Genomic DNA, 11358 nt, shown 5'->3' with positions numbered 1-11358 from the left:
TTTTGAGTGCAAGATGAAAACTTCGTTTATATCATAAATTATGCAAGCCATATATTCAAATAAATTAATAGTGCCTGTATTGAAATGAAAACATGACACACTTAGACGCTTTTAAAGCAAAAAGTTCTATTTCGATATTGTATGGTCTTCGACACAAGTGCTTATTTCCATCATTACCAAAAAAAGCCCTCTGATGAATACGGATGGGCTGATCAAGATTTTTGCATTTCCTTGATACTTTAAACACTAAACTCAAGCTGAGCATTAAAGGATAGAGGCACGGGTGCATGTACCTTAAAGAGAAGTAGCAACAAAGGACAATGTCAAAGAGTTAATTCCAACTATGTCAAACATTCAGCAAGAAACCTGCAAATCCCACATAGCCCTTGATAGAACAAAAATCAGCACTTTGTCATTTTTAATTCTTGGCCGCAGGAGGTTTCAGTCTACAAAAATCACTCAATGTGCCCCCCTTATGGATGATGAAGACGGGGCAACAAACGCACAGCTATAAAGAATATGCTTACTTCGACACAAAGAAACCTATAAATAACAGTTGTATTGACAAATCACTGTACACTATAAGAGGGGTAAAAATATGCAGAATGGCCCTGGCAATTAGAAATTAGTACAAAAAGATAAACCATTTAATAAGACCCAAAACCTTGATCAGCTTAGTGATGATGACCTCTTCTAAGAGATGAGAAGAATCCGCCCGCATGTTTGTCCTTCTGGCCTTCTGCACTAGCAACCTGTTCCATTATCATTTATTAATTTAGATTATTACAGTCTTTTTTATGCAAAAGAACAAGAGCCTACAAGCTCCTAATAATTTTTATTGTAACAAAACAGCATTTGACAGCGAAGAAGGGTCACATCTGTACAACTACTAAAACACAACCGCAAGCAGTAGAATAACAGCTCCTGGGTTTCAATGTTCATTGAATTAGGGGGGAAAGATTTTAGCAAGGATGTGTTGAGCCTTTGGCTGATTCCTGAAGGAAGGTCAAAAGCATTCATGCACCAGGAAAAGAAAACAAAACCGCTGTCATGAGGGGGGGGGGGGGGAGGGGAATCTACCTCTTTCGCTATTTGCTGCAGGACTGGTATTATTTCGGAGAAGTCGGGTCTCAACGCAGGATCCTGCTGCCAGCATCTTTCCAGCAGCTCGGCGAGCTTAGGATGACAATTCTTCGGAATAGTGGGCCGTAGACTCTATTCAGAGATACGAAACATTGTTAACATTAATCATCAGAAAAATTTTAAGAGTAGGGAAGATCAAGTTTACCTTTTGCACTACTCCAACAGCAGCTTGTAATGGGGTTAAGTACTCATATGGTAGCTGAAAACAGGGAAACTATCATTTAAAAGAAAAAAGCAACATAGCATACAATTGTACAAAGAAACTGTAAATGCATACCTTTCCTGTCAGTATCTCCCACAGTACAATTGCAAAACTGAAGACATCCGCTTTGTGATCATATGGCTTATGTTCAATCACCTTCAATTTGAGATAAAAGCTAGATTAGTCAAAACTCTGATCCTACAAAAATCTTTACCAGCCAGCATGCCCAGTTATTCCATCAGATTCAAACCTTTGTAACTTTAAACCTACGGATTGAAATGCTGTACTAATAAGTATCAATGATAGCACTCCTCTCTGCTATTCATCATCCAGACTTCAACACTACTTCCCAACTTTCTATTTAGAAATGTGCAGAAAATGATGTCTTAGCGAGTGATAATCAAAATATTTGGAAAGCAACAAACAGCAAGGTCATTTGGGGGGGGGGGGGGGGGGGCGAAGTGTTAAAACAAGATAATTGTAAAAGAATTGGATAGAGTAAACCCATGTATCATGTTTGAAAATTCAAATAAAATATTTTCTAGTTCATTCAATAGAACACAATATAACAGTAAAAGACACTACTTCCAAGAAGGTAACCTCGTGTATATACTTAACAATGTTATCATGAGAATGTTATTATGAGCAACCAAATGGTAGTAATTATCGACTTTTTCAACCAATCCAATTCCATCCAAAAAAAACAAGTCCTATATGAAGAGCACTGAGGAAAAGAAGCTAAATATAGTGAATGTGAAAGATAGAGCTGAAACACATTCTTATACAGGGTCCTGGAATATTTACTATGATGGCAATAGATACTAAACCTACAAAATTATAATTGAAAATGTAATTAGACCCATTCACAATTTCACATACAGGACAAAATTATCTTGCTAGCACTTTTGGGTATTAAAGGGAAGAAACTGGTAGCTTTTGCCAGGTAACACAAGGCACTTAGAAACATTAAATGCTTCAAACCAGTGGCAAGGAAAGCTGAACTTATTCAACTTCTAGATGCAATTAGCAATGTCTCAAGTCTCAAATGTTTCTCTTTCTTGATGTGCAATATTTGCCAACACATATTTCCCCAACACCTCCCCCAAAACACACAAAAAGATACAATACAGAAAAGAATGAGAAACGACAAACGCATAATTAGAGCGCTGTAGCTGTATCACAAAACTTTAATATTGAAGACAGAGATGCACCTCTGGAGCCATCCAACGATAAGTTCCAGTTTCAGCTGTCATAACACCAGTTTGGGCCTTTACTCTTGCCACACCAAAGTCTGCAACTTTGACAACCTACAGCACAGTATAAAAAAGAAATATAATATTAGCTTTAAGATTCTTGCAGCCTAAAGAACACTGGCAAGCAGCTTAGACAGAGATCATATGACGAATGAATAAAAGGTTAAGCAAATACGAGTTACTGTAAATATTAAATACTGTACTACACATCAAAAATAAGACTATATAGGTTTTAGAAGAGTCAGCTAACAAAACAGTAAAGAATAGAAGCACATCTAATTGCAAACTTACAACTAACATACAAGGTCCCATTAAGTAAACAAGATGAATGCAATAACATTACAAAATAAAAAGGGATCATTCATTCTCTTCTTACGAAATGCACTGAGATTGACCTTAAATTTCTTCCACCCTAATTCTTTCTTGAGATTATTTGGTATTAATAAAATCTCCACCCTAATTGCATGCCAAGCTCACTATCCTTAATTCCATGCACTTGCTTGTATTGCAATGTGATAGCTGAAAACTTTTCTGTATAAAAGATATACAATATAGGAGCAGAAATATAAATGACTTCAGATTTCCTTACCACTTCTTTTGCTAGGAGAAGTGACCTATGTCAATAGAGTAAAAAACTAAATCATTTGACACTAGTATGATATTTTATGTTTGGAAAATAACAGAAAGATCAACATATTAGCCACAGTCACATTGCCCTATCACAACGAACAGATAGACAAAGTCAGAGTCAAAGTTGCAAGCACACCAGATTATAGTGAAATTGAACTCCTTAGCAGGTTACCTCAGGAGTATCTTCAATCGCATGAAATATCTCCTATGTCCTATTAAATTTATATTCTAATGGACAGAAAAATTCTTTTTTGAGCTCTAGTGAAAGTAAATAACATGTAAAAAATTGGATTAGCTGATAGCATCAAAAGAAACTAAAATATTAGCATCCGTTTACCATTAAATTAATAAATAAAGGAGCATCACTATACAGTCAGCATCACAATCCATATAAGATGTAGTCGTATAAGATATCACAGTTAAATACCTCATTTTCATCCATCAAAAGATTGGCAGCCTTCAGATCCCTATGAATAATATTGTTCTGATGCAAATAGTTCATTCCTTTGGAAACATCAATTGCCACTTTCAACAGAGATGGAAGCTTAAATGATCCCTTGTGCTTGTGCAAATAGTCATAAACACTTCCTCCAGACATAAACTCTGAGAATAAACCAAACAAAACAGATATGTTCATGCGGCATGCAAACAAACCAAACAGAGAAAAACAAGACAAAAAATTCATCATGATAGTTCAGCAAAAAGAAAAGGCTCCAAAACAAAAGGAATAAGACAAAAGTCAACATTAAGATTACATGTTACCTGTGACAATGCATAGACTTGGAGGCTTTGTACAGGCACCAATGAACTGAACAACATTCTTATGACGAACTTTTCTGTAATATATCAGATGATGTGGGTCAGCAAAGACAACTTAGATATCAAGGTAACCACATTTTACACTTCATAAATCCATGCATCGATAAAGAACACAAAAATATCCTAACAGGAACCAAGCCTATTATTATCACTTAAATACTTGTGCAAGTGAAGCTATACATCACAATACTTAACAAGATACAAAGAACGTGAAAGAAGTCCAAGAGTCAGAAAAGGCAAACATAAAACTCAACAGCTCTAGCAATTTTTGCATGATACAAAAGAGGGAGGGAGATTGAGGGCACAATAGGGCTAGGAACAAAAATTACCTCATGATAAATACTTCCTGAGCAAATTCTTTCTGCAAATCTGTATTTAGGCGTTCAGGTTTCAGAACCTTGATTGCAACATCCTGACTGCAGTAAGTACCCTTGTACCTAAACCAAGAGAGTAAAAATAAAAATTAACTAAATATTTAAAATACAAAAGGAACTTGTAAAACAACCAAAAACTTGATGACTTACAAATCACCATATGATCCAGCTGCAACTTTATTCTCAAATTTCAAAAGTCTAATATCAATCTCCCAAACATCAGTTCCGTCATTTGGTATTGCCACATGATCATCCTTAGATTCAGTAGGGGTTTCCTCTTGCTCATCCATGGGAGATGACGATTGTTGGCTGCGCCAAGATGCATTCTGTGGAGCCAGAAAACATGATACTGTAAAACCGCAGAATGAAAAAACACAAAAAGAGGGGTCATCTTTCAAAAAGCTAAATGAACTTTAGAGCGTATCATTTTCAGAAGAGATGCATAAAGTTCAGAAAAATATGATCACCTAAGAGTAAAAAGAAATAAACAAATCAGAAAAACATGGTCACGGGTGGTTTGACTCAGGTCACCACTTCAAGTCTCTGATACCATTGTTATAGAGCAAATGAGAGAACTCACCCGAAAGACTAGCCTAGTAAGTGAGAGAGCTCGTTACTTTATAAATTCACATTAGTTGTCCATATAACCAATGTGGGACAAAGTCCAATAACCTTGTAATGGCCGACTAGCCTAGTAAGTGAGAGAGCTCATTACTTTATAAATTCACATTAGTTGTCCATATAACCAATGTGGGACAAAGTCCAATAACCTTGTAATGGCCTCAAATCCATTCCATTACAAATTTTTTAGGATGCACTTAGGTCTAGTTCAACAATTCAAGTTACCGTAATACACACATAGGTCCAAGACTTCTTTTTAGTATCTATCATGTGATGACTAGTGAAAAAATATTCAATGGTCTAAGAACGTGTTTTATCTTGATGGGAACTAGAAAAGCCTATGCTTCCATGCAAGATAACTGGTCCAGAAAAAAAAAATCAAAGAAACATGCAAGATGACTCAAACTAGTGCCAAAGTAACATGAACAAAGCTTTTAAAGACATGAAGCATCAACGGCTTGACTAAACAATATAAATAACTTCCACAGCAATGCAATACCTCAATTCTTTTAAGTTCTTTTTCCAAAGCACATCTGAGCCTTTGTGTCTCCTACAAATTCAAGGACATAAAATAAGAAAATTTATCTTCAATGGTTGATAATTTAAATTCATTATTGGAGCTCGTTGTAAGTAAGAACATTGAAATTTAGTGACAAAAGGAGCCCATGCATTCTTAAAGAAGAGACAATCAACAATTTGAAGGAAAATTAAAAAAATTGTGGCAAACATGTGATGCTGTGGTGCCAACAAATAGGCCAAAGACTAAAAAATCCAAAGAAAATACTCCATGTATATTATTTAGAATCAGAAAATTAATATGCCTATGTTTATCAACAGAATGTTAATGTCAAGCGCTTTATCATGAGAACAATGGAAAAAAAAATCTAGATAATCTGCCAAAACTTAAAATTCTCCAGACATTGTTCCGGTTAAGAGCCTTGAGCACTGCACTGTTGGAAGCAACTTCATTTTAATCAGTAAAACGGTCAAGCTATTTCTTACTTGACGGTAACCTAAGAAAATAACAAAATGTAATTCTTCTACAATGACTCAGATTAAAACCCTCTTCAAAAGAGACAGAAGCAAATGGGATTTAAGATTACTTAAACTTTCATAAGAGAAGCCAGTTCCTTGAACATCAACCAAATAAAAACATCTAAGAGGTGATCATAGATGAAAGCATACCTCATATGGCCAACCATCAACGACAAAAACATCTAAAGAGTAGCCATCTGTGGTGGAAAAGGCATGCGCTTCCTGAATATTCAGCCCGACATCTGCCAGTAACGACGTTAACTGCAAAAATTGAATCTCATTTAAACCTGAGCCATTGACAAATTATAGTGCTAAAAAATGAGGACAGATTCAAGAATATAGTTTAAGAAAGACAAATAAAGAATCATACAAGTATGATAGATGCAATCATTGTCGGCAGATTAACTACAGAAACTGACACTTTAGATTTTGGCATGCATATAAGATAAGGAAAGCATTAATATCATCTTCAAAGGGCAGAAAACATAGGGAACCAATGAGATGAAAAAAGGGTGGTAATGCAAGTATCTCTCCAGATAAAACGTAGAAGAAAAGAGATCTTATGTCAATTGTCAAATATCAAAATACTGCTCATATTTCATGCAGCTTTTATGAATGTTACTATATTCTATGGGATTCTTAAGCCTTCTAAAACAGCGAGAAAGGCTAACAATTTAGCATGAAAATTCGCACACATACACCAACAAAGATCAGAGAACACTTATATAAAACTGCAGATTGGGTATAATTTGGCCACTTGAAAAACCAACCTGACTAAGAAGTTTTGGTTTGTCATCGGTGGAAAAGGTAATCTCATGCATGGGCCTGCACATCCATCAGCTTCATTTGTAAGAAACAATGTAAAAAAGTCTCAAAAAGCATGCATGAGGGAACAGCAACTGCAATCATAAGCAATAATAATGGAACAATAATGCAACATAGGAACTATTGAGATATCAAATGGATGAAGATGACATATAACAGCTTTGCTAGCAAGGCCAATTGATAATATTCCGGGACTAACTCTTTTCATTGCCAACAATAGAAGGAATAAAGTATGGTCCCAACTTAAGTGCCAGATTTGTCTTCTACTCATCTTAATAATTGATTAATCTTAGGTCAATCAAGATTACTTGATCACACAAACTTGAAATGTCCTCCCCTTTTCAGCAAGTGCACTCAGTGAATCATGTTGCAGATAAGATAAACAATTCAGTGATATTCTCAGCCTGAAGGGTCATTTCTCAAGATAACATTGCTCTATAACTAAAAGTGCCTCTCAGAGGACATGTTTCAATGTCAAGTAGCATCCATACAAGAGAGAAAAACTTGGGAATAGAAATGTCCCTGAAAAATCTTTCAGTGCTACACAGTACACCTCAATGAGGTTATAGCCTAGTCCATTTCGCATGATTCAGATTATACTTCGATGAGGTTATAGCGAACTAAGTAAGACTGGATGTTCCCTAAAAGGATGATTGTGTAAACATGCTACATAAATATAAATATATACATTCTGAGGAGTATACATAATCAGGTGAAATTACGTCTAGCATTTACCGAAACAGCCTTGAACTAGCATGTGCGTCATCATCTTCCTCATCATCGTTCTGTTTGTTTCCTTCAAGTGCAAGTGCTTCAAGATTAGGTGATGAACCAAATGCAGGTGGTGGGTGACTACAACATATAAAATAGTGAAAGTTGTAGCATCAGCAAGGCATTGAGTTATTAAATATACTAATATTACACCCTCAAGATTTACTAAATCATCACAAAGTGTCCATGTGTGACCTTAATAGGTAAAAACATAACAATGCACACCTTTTTCGAGCTAGTGGCAAAGATTCTTGAGTCTTGTCATCTGAATTTCCATCAGTAATGGGATGAACCTGACCAAAGTCATTGCAACATGATTAGTCCCAGGAAAATTCAAAGGCACCAATATTGAATTAATTATAAATCTGAGAGCAAACTTCATTCCAGATTTCGACTATTTAATCTGGAAACCAATGTTTACATTTACTACCACAAAACAACAAATAGATGTGAACGTAAATTTTCCATCATCTGTATTACTAAATAGAATATGCAAAGTTGATCTCTATTCCTTAGCGACATCATCTAAATCCACTTGTAATAATTAAACCAACAAAGTCCATAAAGCTACCAAAATAAAATTAGTACATAAAAGAAAATAAAAGATGATGATGATGATCTAAATCCAACTACTGTACAAATAATCAACCGACCATCATCTCGTTTTCAAAACAATAATGAACTGTAAAATCTTCACAAAACTTGAAACCTCAATCTTTAGAAGTTGCTTTCAAAAATTTACACACGATTGGCAGAGAAAGTCTAAATTGATGACAAAAATTGATTCGCAAAATTAATTACCAGCCATGAACAGTAAAACACAAACAGCGCCGGTCTGTTCACTATTCATGCCTCTACTAGGCTCTAAATTATCAAATTGCAAACCAATATCCGTAATTACTTTGATATTTCATAATTCACATGGAACACATTGATTAAAAGATACTTCGTATAATAAACTAAGAAAATGTCAAAAAAAAAGTTAATGCAAAGTTCACCAAATAGATATACTCGATAAATTTTTATATAACATTAAGAAAGAGAGATTCACAAACCTGAACTAATCGCACGTCAAATGCAGGTCTATTAACTGGATCATGAGCAAGATGTAACAATTTTTTATGCAACAACACATCTTCAGCTCTTTCAACATTTACATCCAACGCATACCTACATTTTTCCACCAAAACATTAAAAAGAAAAACTCAACATCTTGTGATTTTATTATCTTGAAAAAAAGGATAAGATTTGGAAAGGGAATTAACCTAACAGGCAAACGATTAAAATGAGCCCAAAGTTCATCATCAAAACAAGGAACAACAGATTCTTGATTTTCCGATTCCTTCAACCTACGCAAAACCTCATTGTACACCTCAAGTTTCTGCCTATGTTGCCTTGAATTTGGCGCTGCCGTACCTGAAGCCGACGACGTCGTCTCCGCCGCAACGGCGACCGTCGTCGCTGCCCTACTGCTATTACAACTACTCTCGTTATCTTCCATAACCATTTCCGACTCTTTCTTCTCCGATTTCGCTCAAATTAAGGCCGAAACTCCAAATTTCTCTCTTTCTCTGACCTCTCTCTATGTATTTGCTTTTTCTCACTCTAAATCACAGAAAATTGCCATTTTCAACCTTCTCTCTCCTTAAATTTCCCTTTAAAATGTAAATTAGAAAAACCTAAAACCACAATTGCAAGAAAGGAAAGAAAACTTTTCACAATAAGAAAATCAAAATTTCTCTCTCTACTTTATAAGCTTTATAGAAGTATATAATTTCTCTCTCTAAATCAAGATTAAAAAGAATAAATTAAGAAGAAAATTGAGATTTGTAAGATAATATAAAGAAAATGGAGGAAATTTTTTTTTTTAAAAAAGAAGCTGTACAGATTATTATCGATAATGAAGAAGATTATGTTTTTTGTATTTGCAGTATCTTTCTCTTTTCGGGTTTATGAATTTATTTTTTATTTACAAAATTTACATTTTTGCAGTATTTATCGGCGTAGCATTGTGAGTGGGTGACCCATCCAAGAAGAAGCTGACGTGGAATATGCTCAGAACTGATCCACTTGATAGGATATTGATTTATTTAAATTACTAATTTGATTTGTAGTACTAAGTAGATTAATTATTTTCATTTTTCTAAGATTTAGGTAAAAATCGGTAATTATTTGTAATTTTATATTATATATACCTAACTTAGAAGATATTTTGTATTACATTCAAAATAATTATCAATTATTGTCTCAATTTTATGTTCAAAAGTAAGAAAAAATCGTAATTATATTTGTCAATTTTCCTATTGATATGATCAGTGATCAAAAGGAAAGAATAGTTTAGCGATAAACATTAAAAGCTAAAAATGAAAACATATCAGTATTAATTACATTGATTAATATTTTTTGATTATAAATTTTCAACTATTTTTTTATTAGGAAGTACATATTCATCATAACAATCACTATTACAAAAAAATATTAAAAAAAACCGTATAATTAATGAATTAAATTAAAGCATATTTGAGGGGGATTCACGTTTATTGTTTCAATTTGATTTCAAAAGATTTTTTACTTGTTATCACATAAAGACTGAAATTTGTAATATTGTCAACTTGAGTTCTTGACATAAAAACTTATTATTAATTAATTTAATATCAATTCGCACTTATGAGCATAACTATAAATAAGCTAAGGTTCCTTACTTTTCATACGAGACCAATATACTTAGGGGTGTTTGGTATGGGAATATAAAATGTAATGGAAAGGAAAATGATAAAGAGGAGTAAGGGTAAGGGTATGAATTGTAGTTATATGTTGTTTGGTATGAAAATCTAAGGAAAACACTTAATTGATCATAGAAAGGAATTATTACTTGACATAAATGGATGGTAACAAAGTAAGGGTATCTATTACCCTCAAGAAAGGGATTGGGTTAACCTAATATCATACCAAATAAATATATGGAGTAATGGTAATTGAATCCCTTACTTAGTATTAAAAAGTTCATACCAAACACCCCTTAATGTCATTGATGAAAAGACAAATATTACTAAATGAAAAATCAATTAATACATTTTAAGACATCTTTGCAATACTTGAAAGAAAATAAATTGGATATGACAAATTATAAATTATGATGTGATCATTTGCTAAAAGTATTGCAAGACGTATTTGGTTACATACCTGACTTATATGTTTCATAGTGTTTTAGTAACGAAATGCAGATTGAGATATACCATACTTAGAAAGGATAATCTATAGAAATATACTTCATTCGTTAGAAACATTTTAAACAATTTTATGACGAAATGTGGCAAAGAATTTTCATTATTTATATAAAAAAATACATTCATCTGAAAATTTGATAAACTTGTCTCGATATATGTTTTTAATAATTAATTGTTAATAATTTTTGGAATTCTCATAACTGATATTATTTGACTTTTAAATTTGTATCTATATCTAATACTAAAACAAAGACCACCTAAGAACACATGTCATTTTCTCATGAGTTTAGTTCTCACCTAATAAATAGAGTATGAATACGCTATTACCTCAAATAACCTTTAATATTAGATTAATCTACTATATTGACTTTCTTTATCTCATTAAACTAGGTCTCACATTTTTTGAAGATCATTGCAGCTTGTGGTGGAAGACTATTTCTATCTTTTTCAAATAAATT

The 11358-nt window shown here is 33.5% G+C and overlaps 1 protein-coding gene across 2 annotated transcripts; it reads right to left on the bottom strand.

Annotated features, from left to right (window-relative positions):
* Positions 1 to 9644, bottom strand: LOC130798367 (serine/threonine-protein kinase STY46-like). 2 transcript variants are annotated; one of them, XM_057661311.1, is made up of 16 exons: positions 8939 to 9644; positions 8729 to 8843; positions 7899 to 7966; positions 7638 to 7754; positions 6848 to 6902; positions 6228 to 6338; positions 5542 to 5592; positions 4572 to 4747; positions 4377 to 4484; positions 3991 to 4064; positions 3656 to 3831; positions 2557 to 2652; positions 1421 to 1501; positions 1289 to 1342; positions 1081 to 1215; positions 1 to 752 (listed from the first exon to the last, which is right to left on the bottom strand). In XM_057661311.1, the coding sequence occupies exons 1-16, from the start codon at positions 9178 to 9180 to the stop codon at positions 675 to 677; spliced, it is 1737 nt and encodes a 578-aa protein (XP_057517294.1). In that variant the 5' UTR covers positions 9181 to 9644; the 3' UTR covers positions 1 to 674. The 2 variants fall into 2 exon arrangements, 1 of the variants encoding a protein (XP_057517294.1); XR_009039042.1 differs by lacking the exons at positions 1 to 752; positions 1081 to 1215 and adding an exon at positions 1596 to 1702 and having other exon boundaries at positions 8939 to 9630.
* Positions 9645 to 11358: the final 1714 nt, after the last annotated feature.

The sequence above is a fragment of the Amaranthus tricolor genome, chromosome 1, assembly GCF_026212465.1.
Source record: "Amaranthus tricolor cultivar Red isolate AtriRed21 chromosome 1, ASM2621246v1, whole genome shotgun sequence".
Lineage (NCBI taxonomy): Eukaryota > Viridiplantae > Streptophyta > Magnoliopsida > Caryophyllales > Amaranthaceae > Amaranthus > Amaranthus tricolor.
This window is presented reverse-complemented; position numbering and strand designations above follow the sequence as displayed.